The sequence below is a fragment of the Balaenoptera ricei genome, chromosome 15 (assembly GCF_028023285.1).
Source record: "Balaenoptera ricei isolate mBalRic1 chromosome 15, mBalRic1.hap2, whole genome shotgun sequence".
In the NCBI taxonomy this organism is placed as follows: Eukaryota; Metazoa; Chordata; class Mammalia; order Artiodactyla; family Balaenopteridae; genus Balaenoptera; species Balaenoptera ricei.
In genome coordinates this window covers 3,574,231-3,599,863 of record NC_082653.1, presented here as the reverse complement: position 1 = coordinate 3,599,863, position 25,633 = coordinate 3,574,231, and the positions used below count along the sequence as shown (strand labels likewise).

The window sequence follows — 25,633 nt, the reverse complement described above, 5'->3', positions numbered from 1 at the left end:
TTAAATAAGTCAGTTCGTAGTCCTTGGTAACACCAGATGAATATAATAATGGGTCTCCCCCAGGGGTTGTGGCGCTGACAGGCAATGCTGGGGTGAAATTCACTCTTTCTTATTTGCAGTTTTTCCTTAAAGAGAATTCCTGCCTTTTTTTTTTCTTCCTGAAGTAGATTTCAAGGTCGACAGATTCTGGGGATTTTGACTGGATTTTGTGCTCTTAGCCTGCAGGATGGAGCAATCTAGCCCTTTAGCCTACCTCCCAGCAGAGACATGGTGGAATCAGACCTGCAGACCCGAGCTGAGCCTCGATGTTGGGGGGCTTTAAACAGGCTTTGGGGGAATTCGTCAGGCTCGCCCAAGCACGTGTCTTTGTGGCGGGTTCCCCTGCAGGTTCATCACGGGCGTGGCTGATGTTGACATTAGCATCGCCGCATATCCGCATATCGCAGTCAAGGACCCCGGGAGACCCGGAGAGGTCTGTGACCTGCCTGTGGTCACGGGGGCAGCGTGCCTTTCCTGGCTCTGGAGCCCAGGCTCCTCCCGAGATGTCCGATGGGATTGTGAGCTCCTTGGAAGCAGGGCCCTGTGCTTGCACGTCTCAGTGTCCCCGCTGCCCCAGCTCTCTCCCACGGGGCGGGCCATGGGTGCAGAGGAAAGGCACCTTGTGTTGCGGGCTGTGGAGGTCTTCCAATGAAGAAGGGGCAGCACCACCAACTTGCCCTCGGGAGGCCAGCGCGTCTGACCACCAAGCTCACCATCCCTTTGTGCGAGCCCCGCACAGAGTTGAGTGGCCACGTTGGGTGCCCCTACGTATCAATAAACGTTAAAACCACCCACGGGGAGCCCAGGGGTTCACATGGACAGGCACGTGGAGACTGAAACAGATAGAGGCCACGGGCTCTTAGGTCTCCCAATTCCTGTCCCCTTTGCTTTTGAGGGTCCAATAATGCTGTCTCTGGTGGCCCCCAGCCACAGGTGACCCACAGCTGATGGCATCCGCTCAGCACGCTGCCACGTTCGCCGGTCCTTGTGTTTGTGCCTTTGGGCTGATCTTCCTCGTTCAGGACCTCAAGGAACATGAGCCTCACAGAGTTCTCTACCTTCCTTTGATCTGAGAGCGCTGGTTCTTCCTGCTTTTTGTTTGCTGTGCATTTTTCCCCCAGATCTTTCAAAAGGATTGTGCTTCGTCCAAGCATCTTAAGACTCTTGCTATAATGGCCACTTCTCCTAAAAGCATCCAACCCGGTCCTTGCAGATTCCAGAAGGAGCCACTGATCTTTTTTTTCATTCGTCTTTGGTGTTTTGCCTTTAGAAGGGAATATCCGTTCTGTTGAAAATGAAAGACTTGATAAAAGTGCTTTTCATGACTCCCTTGAAAATTGTGAGATCTAGCCCAGGATCGCCGTGGTGTCTTCACTCATCCAACAGATATTTATTGAGTATCGACTGTGATTCAGGAAGGCCACCCAAAAAGCCTGGAAAAATGGATGACAAAGAAGGTGGGGATGGGAGCTGACGTATTAAACATTGCTGTGTGCTGGGCACCGTATTAAGCTGTTCACGTGCATGAACTCATTTCATCCTCCCAACAACCCTTTGGGGTAGGTACTCATGTCATCTCTACGTCATGGATGTCAGGAAACTGAGGCTCAGAGAGGTGAAGTACTTTGTCCAAGTTTCAACAGTTAATAAGAGCTTGCATCCCCACCCAGTCTGTTCTGGCTCGTGGAACCCAGGCGTGGCAATGCTACACCGTGCTTTGTAGGATAAACCCACATCGGCTGCTGTTTTTTTCAAGGGTCCTTACTGAGGACTTTGTGTGAGATTCTGCCCTGACTGATGGTGGTGGGCGAGACACACCTGTCTCTCTTGATGGCGTCATTCCAGCAAGAGATCCAGTGAAACCAGCAATTTGGATGCTGTGAGTGAGATGTGATGATCGGGCGGGGGGTGTGGTGGTGATATGAGAGCTCAGGGTGCACAGAGCAGGGCCCCCAGTCCTGAGCTGGGAATGGCTTTTGGAAGGAAGTGAAATTTAAGCTGTGACCCAGAGTAGGAGTTGGCCAGGTCAGGAGAAGGGTGTTCTAAGGGAAAGCATGGGTAAAATTCTTGAAGCAAAAAAAAAAAAAAAAGAGACCCTGCAGAACGAAGTTGCGGCCAGTCTGGTCGCAGTGATGAGCGATGAGGTGGAGGGAAGGCAGCACCAGACCCCACGGGGAGGACACTCTGGGCCACTTGGGCTCCCGTCCTCAGGGCAGTGGATCTGAGCAGAGGGTGACCTGGCGTCCAAGAGAAAGTTATTGAGCCCCTACTGCCCTGGGTGAACAATGGTGGACAGGCAGAGTCCCTGCTCTTGGGGAGCTTGTGTTCCAGTGGAAAAGCAGATAAACACACAAGACAGCGTCAGAGAGCAATATGTACCCCAAAGGAAGTGAAACAAGGTGAAGTGAGCTGCAGAAGGTACGGGAAGGCCGGGTAGAGAAGGTCGGAGGGGAGGGATTTGGGGATGAACAGTCAGCAATGTGGCAATGTTGGGGAAAAACATTCCAGGCAGGGGGGACAGCGGGTGCAAAGGCCCTGAGGCAGCAACAAACTGGGCATGCTCAAGGACCACAGAGCACAGTCAGTGTGGCTGGAATGCAGGGAGCGAGGTGGGGCAGGTGCCGGGAGAGGCCAGAGGGGCCTCAAGGAGTTTGGGTTTGATGCCAAATGCGGGGGAAGCCACTAGAGGCTTAGGCAGGGGATGGCAGAGCCTGATTTTATTTTTGACCATCACTCTGCTTCTGTGCGGGTAACAGATTGTGGAGCAGCAAGAATGGAAGTTGGGATGAGGGCAGGGACGCGAGCTCCTGCCGTTGTCTACACTACAGAAGGTGGTGAATTGACTTGAGCGGTGGCCCTGGGGAGAGGAACCCAGATGGGTTCGCGAGATGTTGCAAAGTGAGCTTGCTTTGATACGGAGCCTTTGATTGGATGCGGTGAGGACCACAGCTTATGGGAGGCAGTCCAGGTTCTGAGTTCCATCCCAACATCAGAGAGACTCCCACCCAGAGAGGGCGGGAGGGAAAGACCCCTGTGGTTCTCAACCAGCTCAGAGAAGGACCTGAATGAGGATGCGGGCAGGCCCTGACCACCTTGTGTTCTTCTCTTTTTTTTAACAGCTTTTTCGAGCTATAATTCACATACCATACAAGTCACCCACCTTACAATTCAATGGCTTTTAGTATATTCATAGGGTTGTGCAGCCATCACCACAATCCAGCTTTAGGACATTTTCATTACCCTCCCAAAGAAGCCTCATACCCATTAATTCACCCCATGTCCCCCTCCCCCAGCCCCTGGCAACCACTAATCTATTTCCTGTCTCTATGGATTTACCAATCCTAGATGTTTCATTTCAATGCAATCATAGAACAAGTGATCTTTTGTGAGTGGATTATTTCACGTAGCGTAATGTTCTCAGGGTTTATCCATGTTGTAGCACGTATCAAGACTTCATTCCTTTTTTATGACTGAATAATATTCCATTGTGTGGATGCACTGCATTTTATGTATCTGTTCATCCTTTGTTGACTTTTCCCCCCACTTTTAGGCTGATATGAATAAAGCTGCTGTGAAGGTTCATGTACTTAATGGTTGAGGAAGGAAATGATTTCTGAGGCCAAGACCTGAAGGGTCCCCAAGGGCTTCGTTTAGACAGTGCATTTAAACTTCCACGTGGGGATTTGCTTGTTATGCTGGGAATTGTGACCAAGGGCCATTCAACATTTTACGTTGATAAAGGGATCTTGAGAGTAATGACTCTTTAAAAAGGCATTTCGATGGGAAGGACTGAGATCGATTGGGGTCCACAGTCTCTCTGAGGTTTGTGAAAAGCAGCCAGAGAAGGCACCCTCGGGGGCCTGGTACGATTTGAAGCCCACTCTTCACATTACCAGCGCTGTGTGATCTTGGGCCAGTCACTCCGCCTTTCTGGTCTGTACTTGTCTCATGGCCACATGGTTCCTGATGGAAATGTGGGCAAGATGCATGGGCAGTGAAGATTTTCGTAGAAAGGTGTGAGTGTGAATATTCCAAGCTGCCTCTTTCCAGGTAGTTTTGCACTTTTTTTTTTTTTTTTTCTGGATAAAAATTACTCAGCCCAGCTCATCCTTCTCATCTGATCTGGAGAACCTCCTTGGGGTAATTCGTCCAGTCCCCCATCACATGCTCCCATACAGCTCTCTTCCCATCTACCCCAGAATGCTTACCTGGCTTTCATGGTGCACTTGTGCATTTGGTTTGATGGTTGATGTCTGTGAGCCCAGCGAGGGCAGGCACCACATCTAGTTTTGCTCATCGGCTTTACCCCGGCACCTCACCCCGAGTAGATGGTTGTCTTAGTTTGGGTATTTTGCAGGGTGACCCTGGGATGAGGGTTTGAGGACAAGTAACTCTTAAAAGTGCTCCCGGGAGAAACTGGTAACAGAAGAGGGGCAGCTGCTCCGGGAAGGGGAGGGGCAGGCGGAGGGTGGTCTCAGGCAGGGCTGTGCTGAGGGCGCCTGCGCCCTGATCCCACTCCTCAGTGTCTGTCCCACACGGAGGCCGGGGGACTGGGTTTGACTGGTGTCAGGTGACTCACTGGCTCAGGCCGGCCAGGCCGTGTGGACCCCCATTACCGCCTTCTCTCCGTGCACGAGGGCAAAGGGCAACTCAGCTGCAGGAGCCCGAGGGGTGAGGGGTGAGGGGTGAGGGGTGAGGGGGCAGCACATGGAAGCCGGGCAGGGCCACGACCCTGGTGCAAGGACTCCAGGACCCAGGGAGAGCCCTGCCAGTACCTGTCCTGGGTCAGTCCCCAGCCAACGTCCTGGCCGCGCCTTGAGGAACTAAGGCGGCTAAGGGCTGCCGGCTAGTTCAGGATGTGCACCGTTTCCCGTGTGCTCAGACACAGGGAGAGTGTTCTGGATTGTCAGCTAAGGTGGCGGCTCCACGTGGCGACGGCCTGAGCCCAGTTTACCATCCCCACAGCCAGAGCGCTTTGAAATGCGTGATCCTTAACGACTTTTTAATTTAGGGGGATTGCAAAGTTTGCACATTGCATGAGCCTTTTTGTTTCTGTGGCTCTTTCAAATCGGCATGAATCACAGGCCTGATGTATGTGTGGGTTATCGTTTGGCATCCTGACCAGCTTTCTTCTGGACCCCAGAGTCCTAATTCTGTGAAGTTGGCACGTGTGAACGAGGAGGCCAGGCCCAGAGGCAGCCTGGAAGTGAGTCGGCATTGAGTACCCGCGGAGGCTGCTCTGCCCGGTGCAGACCTGCTGGGGCTGGGATAATCGCATCGTTTATTCCCCGGACACCGGGCTTCCTCGGCACCCGGCCAGGCCCCACTCAGATGCAGGCGAGCCGGGAGCCATACGACCCTTTGCTTCTCATTTCACCCAGAAACCACTGCTCTTCTGGGTGGGCTTTGCAGGTCTGTCTCCGGCTCCAGGACATGTCAGCGAGCTCCACTGGGTTGGGACAGGCTTTTTGGTTTTTAATTGAGCTAAAAGACCCATAACATAACATTTAACATTTTAACCATTTTAAAAGGTACAATTCACATTGTTGTGCAACCATCCGCATTCTTTAATTCCAGAACTTTTCAGCACTGAACAGAAACTCTAGACCCATTTAGCAGTCACTGCCCATTCCCCTCTACCCCGAGCCCTGACAACCACTAATTTACATTGTGTCCCTGTGGATTTACCTATTCTGGGAGTTTCATGTCAATGGACGCAGATGGTATGTGGTCTTTTGTGACTGGCCTCGTGTTTCCTGTGTTCATTCACGCTGTAGCGTGTGTCAGCGCTTCACTCCTGCTGGGGATGTGAAATGGTGCAGCCAGCCTGGAGGATAGACTGGCATTTCCTCCAAAACTGAAACGTATACCAAAGGGGAAAGTGGGGCAGGCAGAGGGATAAATTAGGAGTTTGGGATTAACAGATACACACTACTATATACAATATATATAAACCAGATAAACAACAAGGACCTACTGTATAGCACAGGGAACTATATTTAAAATCTTGTAATAACCTATAAAGGATATATATATAAACCTGAATCACTTTGCTATATACCTGAAACTAACACAACACTGTAAATCAACTATACTTCAATTAAAAAAAAAAGTGAGGGATTTCCCTGGTGGTCCAGTGGTAAAGAATCCGCCTTACAATGCAGGGGACGCAGGTTCGATCGATGGTCAGGGAACTAAGATGCCACGGGGCAATTAAGCCCTCGTGCCACAACTGCTGAACTTGCATGCCTCAACTAGAGCCTGTGTGCCGCAAACTACAGAGCCCACATGTCCTGGAGCCCGCGCGCCACAACTAAAGAAGAGAAAACCCGCCCACCACAACTAGAGAGAATCCCACACACTGCAATGAAGAGCCCGCACGCCACAACAAAATATCCCGCGCGCCACAACTAAGACCTGACGAGCCAAAAATAAATAAATAAAATAAATAAATAATAAAAATAAATCTTAAAAAAAAAAAAGTGAAACAGAGCTACCACAGGACCCAGCGATTCCACTCCTAGGTATATACCTGGAAGAATTGAAAACAGGTGTTCAAACAAAAACTTGTATGTGAATATTCATAGCATCACTATTCACAACCACCAAAAGGCGGAAACCACCCAAATGGCCATCAGGGGATGAATGGAGAAACAAAATGTGATACGTTCAAACAATGGAATATTATCTTTTCTTTTTTTAATGTTTATTAGAGCTCACTTAACTCTTCCTGACGCTTCAGAGCTCACCACAGGTGTCCTCACTTTCCCAGGAAGTCTTACCTGAGTCCGGGGACCAGTCCTTCTTCTGCGCACAGAATCCTGTCTCAGTCTCCGTCACAGTGCCTTGTCCGTCATCAGTTCGTTCACTGATTCCTTCCAGAGTATCTCCCAGGAACCCGCTGTGGCTGGGCCTGCATCTCTCCAGCGGGCAGAGGCCGTGAGATCAGCTCACCTCAGGGAGGGGCGCGTGCCCTGAAGGCGTGAGGTGTGCTGGGCCCGTGCCGGGTCTCACTGTGGCTCAATGCACCTCCCATGGAGGAGACCGTGGTACCAAGACCCCAGAGACGAGAAGGAGGCTGCTTTGCAAAGGCGGAAGGGAGAGGGAGCCTCCAGGGGCCGCCAAGTGCAGGGGTCTGGAGGTGGAAGGAGGGTGGGGAAGCTGAGGACCCCCAGGGTCGGGGCTGCTGGTGAGGGCAGTGGCCACGGAGCGTGAGGAACCACGTGGGATTTTATTCCAGGTGCAACTGGAAGCCACCGGCGGGGTTTAGGCAGGGAAAGGTGGGGGTCAGGGGACATGGTGTGACATGACCCAGGGGAGGACGTTGCAGGAACCTGGGAGCAATGAGGGTGACCAGGACCCGGGTGGGTGGCAGGGGAGGGAGGAGTGGTAAAGTTGCACTGTCCTAATTGCCCATTCACACGACTGTCACCTTCTTCCACCCCTAGACCCTGGGACTGGGCGGGCAGGGGCCAGGTCTCAGGCACAGAGTAGGCGCTCAGGAAAGTGTGGACCGTGGGTGCAGCGGGAGTGGACAGAGCTGGCTGCACCCTGCACCCGGAGCGGCTCCCTGGCGGCCCAGAATGGTGGCTGGGACCGGCGCCGCTTGGGCTGGCCCTCGCTGGGGGCACCAGAGGGGGCTGTTGTCCGGCGGCAGCGGGAGGTCCTTAGGGACGTCTGAGCAGACAGGTGTCACCTGCAGGAGCAGGTTCCCAGGACTGGCCCGTCACTGGCTGTTGCTTGTCCCCAGGAAGAGTGTGCCGTTCGGTTGCTGGCTTGTCTGCTGTCTCCATCTTGTTCTGTCGCTTCCGTGACAGTCACCAGAGGCGCCAGGGCCAGAACAGGGCCTTTGGAGAAGCAAGAGCCCCGGTGACAGCAGATGTGCGGACGCTTGCAGGTGTTCAAGCATCACATCCTTGGCTCTTGGGGGAGAGTTCTCGGTGAGCAGCCAGAGCCCAACCGGTGAGGTGCCAGAAGGAGGCCGAGCCAGGCGAAAACATAGTCTGGCAGGAAAGCTCATCAGATTCATGAGGAAACCCACCTTGGTAAATCCTGAGAACCCTGCCTTGTTCTGGTAGGATTATAACCTTCAGATGTGCCTCAACCAGCTCCCCCCCTGGGCAGGGGCTGTGAACTTGATCATAGAAGAATCTGTAGCTCCCCTCAAATACCTGCTGAGCCCTTGCTGGGCCCCCCCTGGGCTGTTTGGGGGTTAGGGAGGTAGTTATGCAGGACACACTTGGTCTCTGCTTGTAACAGGGAAGAACCTTTCGTGGTCTCTTACAAGTTCATCACTAAAGGGATGTTGCCTATAAGCTTAAAATTATGCATAATGGCCCGTCTCTGGAAACCCTCCCTCTCAGGTAATGAGCATTAGGCTAAAATACCTTTTGCTCACGGGAAACTCCTGACCAGGCCCACCTGTGAATGACTGCAGGAAGGAAGAAAGTAATACATTCCCTCCAGAGGCTGATGGGAACCAGGAAATGTTTGACTTTACTCGATCCCCTTTCAGTATAAAAGAAGCCTGAATTCTAACTTAGGCAAGAGGGTTCTTTGGCACATGAGTCCACCATCTTCCTGGTCTGCCAGCTTTCCAAATAAAGTCGCTCTTCCTGGCCCCAACAACTCATCTCTCGATTTACTGGTGTGTCGTGTGGCCAGCAGTACAAGCTTGGGCTCAGTAACTTGCTCTCATGGTCAAACAGCCAAGATGGACATGAAACTAATGAACAAGAAATCAATAGCTAATTATAAATTCTATTGAAGACTATGGCAGAAAAACTAACAGGAAACCTAACAGGTGAGTATAGAGGATGGGGCCGTGAGGAATGAGTAAGAGTTCATCAGGGAAAAGTGTTGCCTCTAGAGGGATTGGCCTGGGAGGCAGCCCTGTGGTGGGAGGAGCAGAAAGAGACAGAACTAGCGCATAGTGGGGCAGGGGCTTGGCGTGGTGTGAGATAAGCAGAGACCAGGACTCTGGGGCCACAGTTGAGGTTTTATATTTCTTTCTAGACGCCACTATGACATTAAGCAGGGCGGCAATGCAGGCCCTGTTTGCTTAGGGGAGCAGGATTAGTGGATGCCTGGAAACCAGGGAGGAGGCTGTAGAATTGGGGGGGCAGCGTGCTGCTGGCCCGGAGCCCAGGGGTTAGAAGTGGGCAGGACAGTAAAGGCTCAGGATCAGAAAATGTTCCTTTTCTCCCTTTTTCTTCTTGGGGTGTCCAGTAGTGCTTTTTCCCTGAAGACATTTCCAAAGGGACCATTTAAGGCAGGAGTTGGCAAGCGACAGACCATGGACCAAATCCTCCTGCCACTGGTTTTTGCAAATAAAGTTTTATTTAAATATAGCCACGCCCATTGCTTTACATATCATCTACTGCTGTTTTCATGCTACAGCAGCAGAGTTGGGGAATTGTAACAGAAGTTGTCTGGCCCTCAAAGCCCAAGTTACTTACTGTTGAAGTCTAAGATATTTACTATCTGGCCCTTTACAGAAAATACTTGCCCATCCTTGACCTAAGCAAAATGAGTCTGGGACACATTTTCTAAATACAAATCTGTTGGCTCAGAATCTTCCCAACATTTAAAACGTGTTTAGTTCCTGTGAAAAATGCTAAAGTATGCATATTTTAAAATTAACATTTGTATGTCCTTAAGCGTTGACTGACATTATTTAAGAATCTCATCTTATACTTGAGGTTTGGAAAGTCAGAGTTGGAACTTGGGCTTTGAAGATGTTGGGCGATGTTATTTGTCTAAATTTATACTATGATGCTAAACTCTCCTGATGCATTATTTTACTGTTCATGTCTTCTCTCTGAAACACTCCTTTGTCTCCACTCTGTAAAATAGGATCTTTAAGAGGATGCCTCTAAAACCAGCTTTTAGTCTTTGCAAGGTCTTTGGGCTTCTTGCAAAATAATTTTTATGAGCGTTTGCGTGTGTGCAGATACAGAGCATCCTACTAAACCCAATGACAACAAAGCCGGTTTTCCAGATCCTTCCTTTTTCCTTCCCTGACCCTGTCATCTTCATGTTTCAACTCCTGGTTCTAAGCTCTGTGCAGCCTTTTTGGATCCACTTGATTTACAGATTTGAGCTGATTTCACTTGGAGAATTGGCCATATGTCTGGCAGACACCCGCCACCATTGGCAGAATTATGGGGTTGATACTAAACAGATGGGCTTTCTAGTTAGATGTGCTGTTTTTTCCACGATACATATGAGGGAAAAAAGAAGCCACTTTAATAATGTCTTGATTTTTCCACTGGTGTCAGAGGCATGAATGATGCCCATTTATCTAGAGTTAATTTCAGCATCATTTCTGCGTAGGAGACCTTAGACAGCTGGAAGAGGCTTAGAGACTTGGGAAATTTTGAGACTCAACCTCTGCTAAGATCTTAGAGAATCCTGTTACCCTTGGAATACAGATATTGGGGAAAAGAGTGTTAAATTCCAAAAATAAATTGTCATTAGCACTACTTAGCAGGACTACATTCAAAGTGCTTAATCTCAGGTTTATTGCTCAAACTCCATTTGACAGCTTTTGTGTGGTTATTGCTGTCTGGGCAGCAAGATGTAAATGCGGATTGGCTGACCCATCTGTTTAGGAAAAGCTGGCCAAGCGGCTGAGCGGGATTGCTTACTGCAGGACTTATCAAAATCTTTACTGTGATAATATATGGCGGTGCTCTTCAGGGAAGGCTTTTAGTGTAGGTAGTGTTTTCCCAAGTGTCTTCATTCACAAAGCATCGCCCATGCTAGGGTTCCATGGGACATGCTTTGGGAAACACTGGTGTCATGCCCAGATGGGGAACTTTAGGTCGGAGAACTTGGGCTCCAATGCCAGACCTACCACTTCCCAGCTGTATGACTTTCCACGTGGGCCCCCCATAGCCCCCACTTCCTAAATGTAAAATGGAGCTGAAAATGTAATCCCCGCCTCCCGGGGTTGTTTTGTTTGGATTGAACATCCAAAAGAATTTGGTGGCCTCCCTGCGAGCATTCAAAGGTATGTTCTCCTATGAGCACATACTCCTACTGTTTGATTCACAGTATTCCAGGGGCCGTTCTTCACTCTGAAGCTCAGCCAGGCTCTTGAATTTCCTTCTGTATGTTCCTTAGCACCTCCACTAATGGGGAAGGGAGAGAAAGGAGATGCTGTCTGCTTAGGGGGTGGCTGGGAGAAATGACGGGGCAGCATGGGGCCGGGAAGTTGCTTAGGAATTACAGTTATCCCCCGCTGGCAGGGGGCACAGAGGTGGCTCAGTTCTTTGTTAATTACCATTGACCCGCGCTTTGATTCATTTTCAGTTTTTGTATCACAGGATCAATCTCTTTCATTCCTTCCTTCATTCACTCCTGTCCCCGGCACTGTCCTGGGCACCTGAGAAGGAGGAAGAGCCCGCTGTGGGGGTCTCTGTTTCCTCCAAACTGGAAAGGCAGAAGTTTTTCCATCCTAGGGGGCTCTCGGCGTTCACAGGTTCTGATGCGTACGCTCACAGAGCTGTAGGGAAAACTCTGCAGCGTTGCTGGGAATAGAGCCGCAGACCTTAAGGAATTCTTTCCCCCTTTAAATAAATTCGCCCGTCGTGCTAAGCCCTGCCTCCCCTGCCACACCCCTTCCTGGAAGCTGTTCACGTGTGGCCCTAGTTCTGCGTATTGATCAGTGCTCCCCACCTATCCTGTGCTTCAGTCATTTCTCCAGAATTTTCCAGTAGGAGTGGAGAGGGTCGAACCAAGAATACTTTTACGTCTGGGAGACTTCAAATCCATTTCGTAAATTTGGTTTTGGAGGTTTGGACCCATCCAGGTGGTGGGTCTGTTAAAACACCCAGCACTTTGTTAGAGGACAGCAGCCGTCAGGCCACATCTCTTGCAGCCTGGACACAAGCCATTGGTCTTTTGACCCTAAATGCCGTGACTTTAGTATACGTGGCTTTAACGATCTTCTCTCCCCCTTCACCCCGTATCCCAGATAACAGCGCTGTTATCATCTGCTCCGAGTAGTCTAACATCGGGGTCAGGACAAGGGCTTTTGGAGCAGATGTCCTGATTTCCAAGCCCACTGTGTCACTTTAGCCGCGTGACCTGGGAAAACTGTTTCACACCTCTGCTTCCATTTTCCTCATCATAATGAGAGTAATGAAGATAACGACCTGCCTTCTTGGGTCTTGATGGGAATGGAATGAGCTGATTCGTGTCAGGTGCTCAGGACACAGCTTGTCACACAGTAAGTGTCCAACAGATGCTGCTGTTGCTGGTGACAGTGATGGCAGAACAGACCTTGGTTTCCTTGGTTCTTCTGTATGTGTTACTGGCCCACACTGGTTTCCAACCCAGCTCTGGTGAGGGCTCTGCCTCAGCGACATCTCTGGATCCCTCTCTCCCTTCTCTGCTGTCCCACTGCTCTCGCCCTGCCTGTCCCTTGTCAGGGGGCCTCCTGGCCTTCTGCTTTGTTCCATGAAGCTGCCGCCCACACTGGCATTCTCTGCAGCTTTTCCACAGGGCTGATCTTCTACCAGATTCCTCAGTGCTTCCCTGCCCTCGAGGCTCCTATCACGGCCGCATGCAGCTCTTCTTGGCTGGTCACGAGACTGCTGTCCATCCCCTCGATCCAGAAACCCAGAGAGCTCCAGCCTAAGGGTTCTCAGGTTCAAGTACACAGACCCATGCCAGCAAATTAGGAACACTAAGGACAACACAGCCTTGCTATTTTTTCATTTATCAATATATTTATTGATATATCAATAATAGAGATTCCTTTCTTACTTTGAGATGATCTTTTCCTATTACTGATAGTCGGTGGTGACGATAATGATGATAATTTTGTTTCTGTGTATGTGTGTGTGTGTGTGTGTGTGTGTGTGTGTGTGTGTGTGTTGGTCATTAGCTGGCACCACAGAAAGCTGGTATCTCTCTGTGGATCCCAGTTTTATACATGGAGATTTTACGGGGCTCTGAACCTCTGACTGGCGGTGTCAGATCTTGCTTCGCTGCGTTACCGTTATCTTCCAAACACCATGTACGATCATGCTTTTATGGGTTTGCACCTTTTATTCAATTCCTAGTCAACCTCCAAGGCCCAACTCCAATATCACCCCCACCCGCAGTAGCCTTCTCAGAGTTTGCCCGCTCCAGGCAAGAAGAGTTAACTTCCCCTGCAGCTGTAATCCTCCATCCTGGTGATTCTGTGCACCTTGATCTTCTCCGTGGTCAGTGAGCCCACTAGGGCAGGGGGGTGTCCAGCACCTCTCTATTCTACCTCATACCTGGCACGGTGCTTTGTTTAAAGAAGCTGGTCACTCCGTATTGCCAGATGAATTCTTTGGGGGCAGGGAAGGACTCATGGAAGAAATAGAGGCCACGCTCTGTTGACCCACATCCCCACTTCCATAGCTCGTATCACATTCTGAAGTCGTCTCACTGTCTGTAAGTAGGCGAGCTTCATGCAGAGCAAGACAGCATGTCAGTTTGTGTTTACTGCTCTGTCTCAAACTGAGAGCAGCCCTGGCACACAGCAGGCCTCAGCGGATGCTTGATGAATGAATTTGTGAATGAATGAATGAAACAAACAAGCAAAAGGTCCCGTTCCAATACTGTCTGATGCGGATGGTGCCTGTCTTCCCTAGGAGGCCAGCGGCTCAGCATGTAGCACCAGGTAATCGGGGAGCGGGGCTTCCCTTCCACTGTGTTTTGGGGAAGGTGACCTGATGAAGTGGAAGGAGACGGGGCCAGGTCAGGGGATAGAAGATGACGAAGCAGAAATGCCAGACATCCCTAAGGCGAGGACTGTGGAGTCAGATGGACGGGGACCACATTCCTGGCTCGGGCACTGGCAGCTCTGCATCCCAGATTCACAGGTCAAGCAGGTGTTTATTAGAGCACTTCCTGGGTGCCAGGTGCCAGTAAAGATGCCAGGGACCCACGGCGAGCAAGATGGCCACAGTTCCCGTTCTCATAAAGCTTACGTTTGTTCCAGTGGGAAAGATAGATGGTAACAATAAATAACAGATCCCAGGATGATATCTGAGAGCGATAAGAGCTAGGATGGAAGGGAATATTAGGAATAAAGGAGTTGGCCCTGAGCCAGGCATGGAAGTTAGTCCATAAGCTCAGTGACCTCAGCCATGGCATTGGTGCCCTTCACTGCCTTGTTCTAGAAGTGCCTGACTTGTAGGTTTGTGCGATCCGTTGATGGGGTGGTGGCAGTGGGTCCTGGGGGGCAAGGGCCCTGACTGCCGTTAACCTCAGAGGGGACCGGGAGAGCGCTGGAGTTGTCGAAGGGACCAGAGACGGGGGGGCTGGAGCCGGCACCTTCAGCCCCAGGGCGGGGCGTCTGGCCCGTCCGTCGTTTGGGAGCCTGGGCGGCCTCCTCAGCTGCATGTTGTACTTTCCCAGCAGATGTGGGGAAACATTTGTCGTTAATTAACTGCTAATGCTTCACAGGTGGCAGAGGTGCCCCTGGAACTTAGCACGGCGTGCTATTCAGAGGCTGCAGGGGTCTGCTAACGTGTTGAATCTGGGAATCCTCCCTGATGTGGGAAGGAGGTTCCCGGGCAACTCCAGGGACACTGAGCGAAATCACGGGCTGGGGATAGAGGGTGGTGGCGGTCCCCCCAGCCTCCCTTCTCTCTGTGTGACACACACGCACAGGTGCACGCACGCCCACCCATACAGGCACACGCGTGCACATATGCACACACCCTCTCTGCTAGACGCACGCCTGCCCGCATGCACTCCCACCCTCCAGTGTGAGTGGGCCACACGGTACCCAGGAGGGCCCGCCCCCCTCTGCTCACTCGGACCCCCGTGCACACCGTCGGTGACCCATTCATGCCCTTGGGTGGCTTGCAAGTGACTCCTTCACTGGACTGAGCATCTCTTGTGAAATTGCTGGCCTTGGGTTATGAGTGACAGCCCTCAGGAGCCCTCACTCCGCCTGGCCCTGGGCCTGCACCGCCTGCGGCCAGGCGGGGTAGAGGGTGCTGGAGGTGCAGGCTTCAGACCTCTGGAGCCTGTCCCCACCTTTGCTCCCCCAGTGACAGCAGGCCCCTGGGGAGTCTCTCAGACTAAGGTGTCTTCCTGGTCGCGCACATTGGATATTTGGTAAATGAACGAATCAGGTCGTTTGAGCTGAAGAGACCCAGTCGCTCCCGCTGAATTTTTTTTTTTTTTTTTTAAATGACTACATTTATTTATTTATTTTTTGGCTGTGTTGGGTCTTCGTCTCTGTGCGAGGGCTTTCTCTAGTTGTGGCAAGCGGGGGCCACTCCTCATCGCGGTGCGCGGGCCTCTCACTATCGCGGCCTCTCTTCGTTGCGGAGTACAGGCTCCAGACGCACAGGCTCAGCAGCTGTGGCTCACGGGCCCAGTTGCTCTGCGGCATGTGGGATCCTCCCAGACCAGGGCTCGAACCCGCGTCCCCTGCATTGGCAGGCAGACTCTCAACCACTGCGCCACCAGGGAAGCCCTCCCGCTGAATTTTGAATCAGGTTCAAGCCCCTGCGTGCCTCCGCAGCTGCATCCATGGCCCTCATACCCTGCGTTCTTCCTCCACGCCCTCGCTCTTCCTCTGCCTGGGACCCTCTTCCCTGCCCCCGCTCCCGTCTACACCGTTGGCTCCCTTTCACCCAGGCTTCTGCTCCAGTAACCCCGCTCAGAGCAGCCTTTCCTAACCCTCCGTTGCCAGGCAGCTCCAGCGTCTCCCCCGGCTCCCTGAGCAGGTGCTGGGTTCTGTCCATCCGTCCTCATGTCTGGAAGGATCTCCGTCACCACATGGGTTCCCACCTTATGTGTTCTGGGCACCAGGGATTCAGCTGCAAACCAACCGTCAAAGGCAGACCCTGCTCTCAAATCAGGGAGGTGCCTGTGAGCAGCAAGCAAACAAATAATTGTGCATCTACGTGTGGGTCTCTGTGTGTGTGCGTGTCTGTGTGTACGCACGCAGATGTATACACACACACCAGGTGATAAATGTGATGGGGAAAGATAAGGAGAGGAAGGCAGCAGGGAACTAACTATGGGGCGAGCAGGCTTGGTTTCTTAATATCCCCCCTCCCGCTGTCCGTCTCCCGCTGGCCACTAGAAGCCCCACAAAGGCAGGGATTCTTTCTGTTCGCCTCCGTATATTCTTCTCCTGGTGCAATTCCGGCACATGGCTGGTGTCAATAAGTTTTTGTTGAATAAATGAATGAGTGAGTGAGTGAACGGATGAGTGAATGAATTCTCAAGGGGAGGGTGGTGTGCAGTCTGTTCAGGGGTCAGCATGCCCTGCCTGTGCCCCAGGCTGTGCTGTGAGGACCCAAGTGTGTCAGAAGTGAGGTGGGAACCACAGTACCTGCTCCAGCCGCTGTGGGGAGGGAGCAGGGAGGCAATGTATTAAAATAGTGATGGTGGAGGGAGGGAGGGAGGGGTGATGAGGAGGGGGCCACAGTGTCCTTCTGCCCACCTCCCATCGGTTCAAGCAAGCCACATGGTGAGCCCCCAGGCAAGGACTTGGGAAGTCCCCTGTTCCCCCTATTCCCCCAGCAAGGCCGGGGCAAAGGTGAAAATGCAGGGAGGGAGGAGGAGAGCGGTGTCAGCACTTCAGCCCCAGGCAGTGAGTGACAGAGCCAGGGTGTGAGCCCGGATCCCTCCTTCTGGCACCTGCATCCAAACAGTTACGACATTCTGGTTTCCATAACGTGCCATAGATGCTAATGCACAATAATGCTGCTGATGAAATGGAACCAGGGGCTAGTGGGCGGGGCTCGGGAGCAGATTTCGGAGACCTTGACAGCCTTGGCAGTTTTGTCCTAAATGAGAAGGGAGGCCACAGGGAGTAAGCAGGAAAGCGATACGATCAGACTTACATTTATAGGGGTTCACGGGGACACCAATTAGAAGGCTTGTGTGAGCATCTGGGGTAGAGATGCTGGTGGCCTGGACTAAAGTCACAGTGATACAGGTGGCAGATGGAGTGAGGTTCGGGGTCTGATTTATAGTTATTCTATGTGCTACTCCTTTTTGCTTTGGCTGCCAGGAAGCTCAGAGCCACACGTGGTGTCTCTAACCCCTGATGCGGTGGCTCTGTCCAGACTCCCCTTCCTCTGGATTTCCTCGGACACTCATTTGTCTTGTTGGGCCTGTGTTTCTGATAACGGCCGCCCATCCTTTGTGGAGTGAGATGAGATATAAATAAAGTGATGACAGTTCTTTCTCATCCACGTGCGCATCTCTGGGGATCTTCGTCTTTATCTTCAAACCAGCCTGGAAGCTTGGGGAGACCAGACCATTTCTTTCTCCTTTGTGCCAAAAATGCCTCCAGGACAGTCAGCTTTTCTGGGGCCACATGGCACTGGCCGTTCCACTCCCATCTGGCATCCGTGGGCGGAGGAAGGAAAGGAGAGGATAATAACATGGAATAAACTGCCTCTGAGGAGAAGGACCATCTGCATCCTGCACGCCTGGAGTGTGGCGCTGGGGCTCGTGACCGGTCCTCAGACCGCCCTGGCTCACTTACTACCCCACCCGAACTTCCTGGGCCCCTACTAGGCGCCGGGCACTGGGGTTATAGCTGAACACAAGGTGGAGAATGTCATTGGCTTAGGAGCCTGGCTGGTTTGCTAAGTCTGCAGGGAGAAGTCTTCAAACGAGACCCCTGGGCTGTCTGTCCACGCGAGGTTTCTTTGTGGACCCCCAGCGGCCCCAGCCTCCGGTGTACACTTTAACACTCAATTAAATAACAGCTGGAGACAGGGACTTCCCTGGCGGTCCAGTGGTTAAGACTCTGCGCTTCCACTGCAGGGGTCGTGGGTTCGATCCCTGGTTGGGGAACTAAGATCCTGCATGCTGCACGGAAAAAAAACAGCTGGAGAGAGTGGTTGGCTGGGACGGTCTTGGTTTACGCCTCCTGTTGTGTTCCATCCGTGTGTGTCCTGCTTTGGGTGATAAAGTTAGATCGTCACCCTAGAAGCAGCTTAGAGATACCAGGGGGGCCTCTGGAGTCAGGCTGCCCGAGGCCAGCATCCCCTCGCTCTGCAGCTGACAGAATGGCTTGTGGCTCCGAGCCTCAGTGTACCCATTGGTAAAATGGGTCTAATAACAGTCTCCACCTCATAGATTTACTGTGGGGGTAAAATATGATAGCACTCGGCCCAGAACAAGTAGTGACTAACTTCTGCTCCATAGTAATTATTGTATTACTTATACAATATAAATTATAATGAAAATTTCTACTGAAAGTCACCTGTGCTGGCACGGCATGTTAATCAGAGTGGGTAGACAGTTTCAAAACATAGATAATATTACTTCACATGGATTGTAACATGCTATCAATAAACTGTGTATTATGTGTGTTTACCTGTGTTTCCAGACTTCATGGCCACCGTATGGTCACACAGAATTTTCCTCTCAACCCTAGGTATCAGGGATGATGATTAACTTTATTTTCCAGATGTGGGAACTGAGGCTCAGAGGGGCTGAGTGGCTTGGGCTGCTGACGGGCACAGCCCTCTGGAAGTCAAACCTCAAGGATTGTTCTGGAGGCTGCCGGCTGGGGCTGCCCGTCCCTGGGACGCCCGTCCCATGGGGCGTTAGGCTGGGTCTTTTGATGACCGGCCCATCCCAGGTCCTGGCCCCTCTGACTGCTGGTGGCCTCCCCTGGCCTGGTCCTCGCTCACTCCAGCCCTGCTCTTCCTGCGTCTTTGGGTCTCTCTAGGGCTTCTTGGTTCTGGATACGCTCTGCCCCTTCTCACAGGCAGCATGAGGTGAATTAACCCAACTGAACGTGGGCTGGTACATGATGGAACAAGCCCCAGAGAGTCTCCATCGCCTGGCCCACCCTCTTGAGCCCCAGGCTTTGGAGGATCACTGGTGGCCCCAGGGAGGAGGGGAGTCACCCCGGGCCCCCCAGGGTGTCGTGTGGGCTTGGTCATCACTGACCCCCTCGCTGGGTTTTCGCCTTCCAGATGAGATGGACCAAACCCCCCCAGTGCGCTCCGAATATCTGGTCTCAGGGATTCGAACTCCCCCCGTGAGGAGAAACAGCAAACTGGCCACCCTGGGCAGAATCTTCAAACCCTGGAAATGGAGGAAAAAGAAAAATGAAAAATTGAAGCAGACGACGTCCGGTGAGCACCAGGGAGAGGGGGCCTGGCGTCACCGTCACCGCGCTTTCTCTTGCCCATGTTGGGAGGGGCAGGCTGTGCTCTGTGGCCTCTGACGGCCAGGAGCTGTTCAACCTCCTGCGGGTCCCCTCTCTCCACCGGCCCTTCCAGGTCCCTGGCTGGGGCGGGGGCGGGGAGGCAGCTCCAGGTCCCACCCGTAGCCCACTCACCGCCCAGCCCCTACGGGGCACACACGTCACCCTCGACCTAGTTAAAAACGCAGACTCAAGGTCAGTGCAAGGCCAGGCTGGAGCTGAGACCTGGCTTGTAGCCATCTCTCCTTCCTGACCACACCGGAGTGGGGAGCACCCAGACCCTCACTTTGACAGCCCCGGGGCCTGGGTCCCACCGTCCCCAAGAGCCCCCTGGGGGATTCACTCAGAGGGTCGGGGCCTCAGTTTGGCCTCGATACCGACGCTCACCGGCTCCTAAGCTCCCGAAGCGGCTTCTCCTACCTGGGCAGCCCCGTCCGATGCTCTCCTCCCACTAAAGGACCCCAGAGCTCCCCTCACTCACCTTCAGCTCTGTGGGGAGCTGGGTTACGAGGGGCTGTGCCACTGCCCCCGCCCCCTTGAACTCCAAGCCAGGAGCTCTGGCCATGAGACTGACCCAGGGGACGCATGTGGTGACGACAGCACAACTGGCCATAAGAGTAAAAGTGACACAGCACGTTTCTAACAACTCAGTGCTCAGAAGCCCCCGTATCCCAGCGCTCCTGCCCGTCTCAGGGACGGGAAACGGGATCAGATGGGCAGCCGCTCCCAGGGCCAAGCAGCAGCGGGTTGCGGGCTTGGGGTTGGAGCCCTGGCAGCCGGGCTCGGGTCTGGTTCCTGGGCGACAGGGTGCCCTCGGTGAAGCGGAGGTCGGTGCCCTGAGAAGCAGACCCCAGGGGAGACAGCGTCTCGGCTCCCGCAGGCCCGTTAGCTGCGGCTGGAAACACTTAGCGAGGGAGCTGCTCGTGGGGAGTTAGTCCTGGGCCTCGGGGACCCGCCTGGTAAGTGCCCGTCTTGGGCTGTTGCCTCTGGCGGTCCCTGTGGTCCCAGCCTTGAAGTGGCGCAGACTCCCGGGCTCAGAGGACGGCAGAGGCAAAGCCAGTGGCGGGGGGCAGGGAGGGCTCCTAACAGCAGCAGGGGGTACTTCCACCCACACTTTTTACGCAATGTACAAAATTATTTTTTTTAACTACCCAAGAAGTTGATGGACAGATTCTCCTCGTCAAGGATGAAAGCAGAACAGACGTCGATATTCGATGAACCTTGTGTGGCTTCCGTGTGCCAGGCACAAAGTAGACAGGGAGACCCAGACCCTGCCCGCTTAGAGCTTTCCGCCAACTGGGGGGTCAGGCGACAGACAGGCACGTGTGACAGTCATGACCCTGGCGGGGCTGAGGAGGAGGTGGGGGGGTGGGCGTTGCCCTGGGCTGAGAAGACCCAGGTGACGAGGTGACACTGGGCTGAGACGTAATCGGCCCCCTGGAGGAAAGCAGGGAAGAGCATCGCAGCTGTGGGAACAGCTGCGCAAACGCGCCGAGTTGGGAAAGCCTCGCCTGGGCATCAGCGAAAGGCTTGGGGGGCCAGAGCGGGGTGACCTCTGTGACCTTGGGGAGCCCCTGATGCTCTCTGGGCCGTGGGGTTGGAGGGTGAGCTGCGTGCTCTCGGGACCCTGTGCCCCCAGCCCACTTGGCATGGGCTGCGGGGAGCAACCTGTGAGTTTTTCAGGATGCTGTGTGGACCCTGCCGGGGGACTGAGGGTCTCCAGGTTAAGACCTGCATCCCCGCCTTCGGGCAGGCATCCCCGCTGGGCCCTTTATCAAGCATTTGGAATTCTGCAGATAGCACTGCATTTCATTTATTTATGCTAAACCATTCTTTCCCCCCAAAGTGTGGGATGTTATTTATTTCAGCCTATCCAATCCCCGTTTTCACAGGCATCCTTGGTTAGGATGAGATGAAGTAAAAATAAAGATGATTTAGAGAGAGGAGAAAAAAACAAACAAACAATGCAGACAGTGGTTCGGGCAGAGTGGTGACTGGGTGACACCGTGAAGGTGGCTCTTGGAAGCCTCAAGTCTGGGAAGCGGCATCGGAGCCCATACCTGCTCTGGGAGCGGGGGCGGGTGGCTTGGGCCGTGGGGACAGGTGTCCTGAGTTGCAGACAGCAGCCCCTGGCAACTGCCTCTTCAGGTCGTTGGGAGGACTCACAAGTCAGTGCCTCTGAGCAGGATGCCACCAGCGCTGCCACCCAGCGCTGGTCGGACAGCGGGGTCCCTCCGTTCTGGAGACCTTCACCCTCGTCCTGCTCGCCCCTGTTTTTGGACTGGGCGGCAGCCTCTTTGCTTGCACCTCCCAAAGCCAGAGTTCCGTTTCTCAGTTTTATCCACACTGCTGGCACCTGGAAATTGGATTGGAAATTGGACCCAGAAAGGAAATTATGTTCCCTTTGCCCCCAGATGTCTTTCCCCTGGTATGTTTGGGTTTTCCGTATTCACCCCTCAGCGTACACACCCTCAGGGAAGCAGCTGGGTTTCCCCAGACACCCTGCCCCCGTGCCCTCTGGTTCTGGTTGATGCCACTTGCCCAGATGCTTGTCATCTGTCCCAAAGCTCTGGCTCTCAGGCAGAGTCCATGCCTGTCTTGCTCCCCTGTGCCTGGCACACAGTAGGTGCTCAGTAAATGTTTTTTAATAAATAACTTCATGGTCATTGCCTGTCATTGCCCACTAGACTTTAAGCTCTGCTACTCGAGCGGCTGTTTCGTTCCCACATGGGGCAGGGCATTCAGACGTGTGGGCGACCCGGGGCTCTTTGTGATCCAGGCTTATAGCCGGTACTTTGTCCATATCTTTTAAAGAGAGGGTCCGAGGGGTGACATGGGTTTGTGTTTGGAAATTGGATTCTACTGCAGGCAGATCGTTTTCTGGACAGTTAGGGAGAAGAAGGAGCTCATCGAGCAGAGTGACACCAGCCCCTGGGAGGGAAGAGGCAAGGGCAGGGGGCCAGTTGCTGGAGGGTTTGTCCGGGGATGAGGGGCCCGGAAGGGCTGTTCCAAAGGAGGAATTGACGAGGTTCCTTCCGCACGTTGGGCTCGGTGGAGGGGGATGGGGGCCCGGCTGCCTCCTTCCTGTTCGATTGGCACTTTTTTTTTTTTAAAGCTACTATTTCTTTCTTTCTTTTTTTTTTTAAAGGAACATTATTTATTGGCTGCATTGGGTCTTCGTTGTCTGCACAGGGCCTTTCTTTAGTTGCAGCAAGCGGGGGCTACTCTTCATTGCGGTACGCGGTCTTCTCATTGCGGTGGCTTCTCTTGTTGCAGAGCACGGGCTCTAGGCGTCGGGCTTCAGTAGTTGTGGCATGTGGGCTCTAGAGCACAGGCTCAGTAGTTGTGGCGCATGGGCTTAGTTGCTCCACGGCATGTGGGATCTTCCCAGACCAGGGATCGAACCCGCGTCCCCTGCCTTGGCAGACTGATTCTTAAGGGAAGTCCCTACTGTCACATTCTTTGAAAGCGTGAACCTGGGGCTCATCGGAGGAGCCTCTGGTGGGACAGTTGGGCAGAAGACTGGTCTGTGAACAGACAAAAGGGCGGTCAGGATGTATTTAGCAGGTGAAAATAGAACCGCAGAAAAGCACCCCAGGGTATTTGGGGGACAAGGTCCTGGGCTGGAAAATGAAGGCGTAGTCGGCGGAGGGTGGGAATGGGCAGTGGGAGCCTAGAGAGGGTGGTACATGGGGCATCGCTTCTCAGATGAGCCACGGAAGCCACTGCCTTAAACTGTACTCACTGTACCTCCCTTCTGCCCTGCTCAGCACATTGCTTAGGGGGCAGCTCGGGTTCCCAAACCACACCCCCACCTGGGGGCCCCTCCCCCGCGGTCACCTGCCGCCTCTCTGCTGTCTTCCTACACTGGAGGCGGCAGCGGCCGGGCTCGGGCGGGGCCCCGCGGCGCTCTGCCCGCGACTCACCTGGATGTCTGTGTTGTGCGCAGCCTTGGAGAAGAAGATGGCCAGCAGGCAAGGTCGGGAGGACCTCATCAAGAAGGGGCTCCTGGAGATGATGGAGCAAGGTAAGTGGGCCGCCCCGGGCCGGGCAGGGCTGGGCCCAGGAACGCTGAGCTGGGGGTCGCACGGGGGTCCAGCAAGCCCATCAGGGTGGAGTGGAAGTCGGAGCAGTCCGGTGTCCAGCTGTGGCTCCTGGACCTGAATGAGGCCTCCGTGGGTCCAGTGAGGACCCACGGCTCAGCCCCCGGGCCTCTGAGGACCCATCGGTGAGTTGGCTGCTCCTGGGGCGTGGAGCTGAGTGCAGCCACCTGCCTTGGGGATGGGGGGTTGCTTCCCGCCCGAGCTGCGTGTGGGTGAAGCTAGTGTCTAGTCCTGATTGCCCCGAAGTGGTAGCAGTGGCTTTTGTGTTTTCCTATTCATAGTTTAGTCCTGGATTCGGGTGAGTTCTTTGCTCCCCATGACCACCTAGTGCTACAGCTGCCGTTGATTAAGGATCGATTATATGCTGGGTGCTCTGCTGGGTCTTCTACTTGCCTTCAGCCTTTTGTCCTCACAGCATCCTCGGGACTGGGTGTGGTGGTACCCCCGGTCTCCAGGTGAGGAATGGGAGGGTCTGGGAGGTAGCTGCCCAGGGTCACGCAGCTAGAGGGCCCGGATGCTGGTCAGACTCTGGTCCAGAAACCTTAATCACCGTGGTGTCTGCAAAGCCGCCTTTGTTTGCATCTTTGAGAAACATCAGGTTTTATCACTAGCACAATTAACTTAAGAATTCTTGAGTTCCCCCATCTTCCTCCCTTGGTGATGGCGTGAGGCACAGGACTTGGGTCCTGACGCTAAACTTTCATGCTTTCTAGTTCTCTGAGACCCTAAAGCTTGGCAGGGGTGGTGGGGTCTCAGAAAACCCCACTGCTGCCTGCAGATCTCTCTGGAGCTGGACCAAACTCTTGCCTCCTGATTGAAAGAACCTGGCCTCACAGAGCCAATTCTGTGAGGCTCACGTGAATAAATGGCATTCCTCTCTCCCTTTTAGCCTTAAAATATTACTGGTGTCTTTGTAATTTGGCCCAGGTATCAGGAGGTAGAAAGGGAGGCCCTGGAGTCCGTGAATCCAGATTTATAACGTGCTCTGCGTCTGGTAAGGCCCTTGTGGTCATTCCTCTTCTTTGGATGCAAAGGGAAAAGTACTTTGATGATTATGCTGTCTTCAGGGGAAACATACATGGGAAATTGCTTAGTGCTAATAATCAAACTTCGCCCGTAAAAGAAACTTGGTATCAAGTCCTGTGATGTTCAGATGTTAAACGCTCCAGTCTGACTCTTAGATTTGGGAGAATGTCATTGCTGAGATGGAAATCTGGACTGTTTTAATTTGGATGGAACCAAAAAGCTCTAAACTCTGGCATTTTGAGTATGTTGCCAACAAAACTTACCTTAACTCTTGGGGCAGGAGGAGGGAAAATGAAAACAATATGAAGGTCTGTTTATCATCTGTTTTTAAAAATATTATCACTGATGAAGGAAAACATGGATTTGATTCCCATCAAAGGTAAAGTGATAGGTGAATCATTAAAGGGAAAAACTTCCAGGAGAAGTGCAGTTTTCCCTTTCCTAAACTCTGAATCTTTGTCAAATGATTTTGTCTGGTGGCCTCAGTACAGAGAGCCAGCAGTCAAGTTGACGGGGTAAGCATGTGGTTGACCTGCTCAGGGGCCAGCTCTCCTGGCTTCGGTGTTTGGCGGGGAGATCTCACGCCGGCCCACCTGCAGCACTGCTTTAGATTGGGGTCAGCGAGCCTTTTCTGGAGAGAGTCAGACAGTAGATATTTTAGGCTGTGAGGTCCATACTTATCCCTGCTGTTATCAGGCAAAAGCAGTCCCAGTCACTACACAAAGTTGTGGGTTTGGCTGGGTGCTGGTAACACTTTATTTAGGGACATTGAAATTTGAATTTCATATAACTTCCATGTGCCATCAAGTATTATTTTTCTTTTGAGTTTTTTTTCAGCCGTTTAAAGAGGTAAAATCCCTTCGTAGCTCGGGGCTCTGTGGAACAGGTGGTGGGCTAGATGTGGCCCCCAGGGTGTAGTTTGCCAACCCTGACTTTAGATCACTCTTTCTCTCTGGCTAAGTGATTGTGGACCAGGAACTGAAGGGGCCTGAAACACAGTCTCTTTGCTCAAGAATTGACAATGCGCTCATTAACTGACGCCACACCATTTTACTGAGCACTTGCTATGGGCCAGGGTCTGTGTTAGCTGCTGAGGATACAGGTGAGCAAAATACCTTTCTCCCAGAACTCCCAGTCCAGTGGGGAACAAACATTAGATAATCCCACAAATCAACATAAAATCACAGCTGAGCTGAGTATGGTGAAGGAAAGGCACGTAGCACCTGAAGAATGTGAGTTGGGCCCCTGACCTGGTCCGGGGCTGGGGGAGGTGATGGTG

The 25,633-nt window shown here is 52.9% G+C and overlaps 1 protein-coding gene across 4 annotated transcripts in view; it reads left to right on the top strand.

The window, feature by feature from the left end:
* PHACTR3 (phosphatase and actin regulator 3) overlaps positions 1-25,633 on the top strand; it is a 407,993-nt gene that overhangs the window by 296,805 nt on the left and 85,555 nt on the right. For all 4 annotated transcript variants that reach the window (XM_059895900.1, XM_059895899.1, XM_059895898.1 and 1 more), the window contains 2 exons: positions 18,993-19,154; positions 23,175-23,252. In XM_059895900.1, coding sequence (XP_059751883.1) covers positions 18,998-19,154; positions 23,175-23,252 — 235 coding nt within the window. In that variant the 5' untranslated portion in view covers positions 18,993-18,997. The remainder of the gene's footprint in view (positions 1-18,992; positions 19,155-23,174; positions 23,253-25,633) is intronic.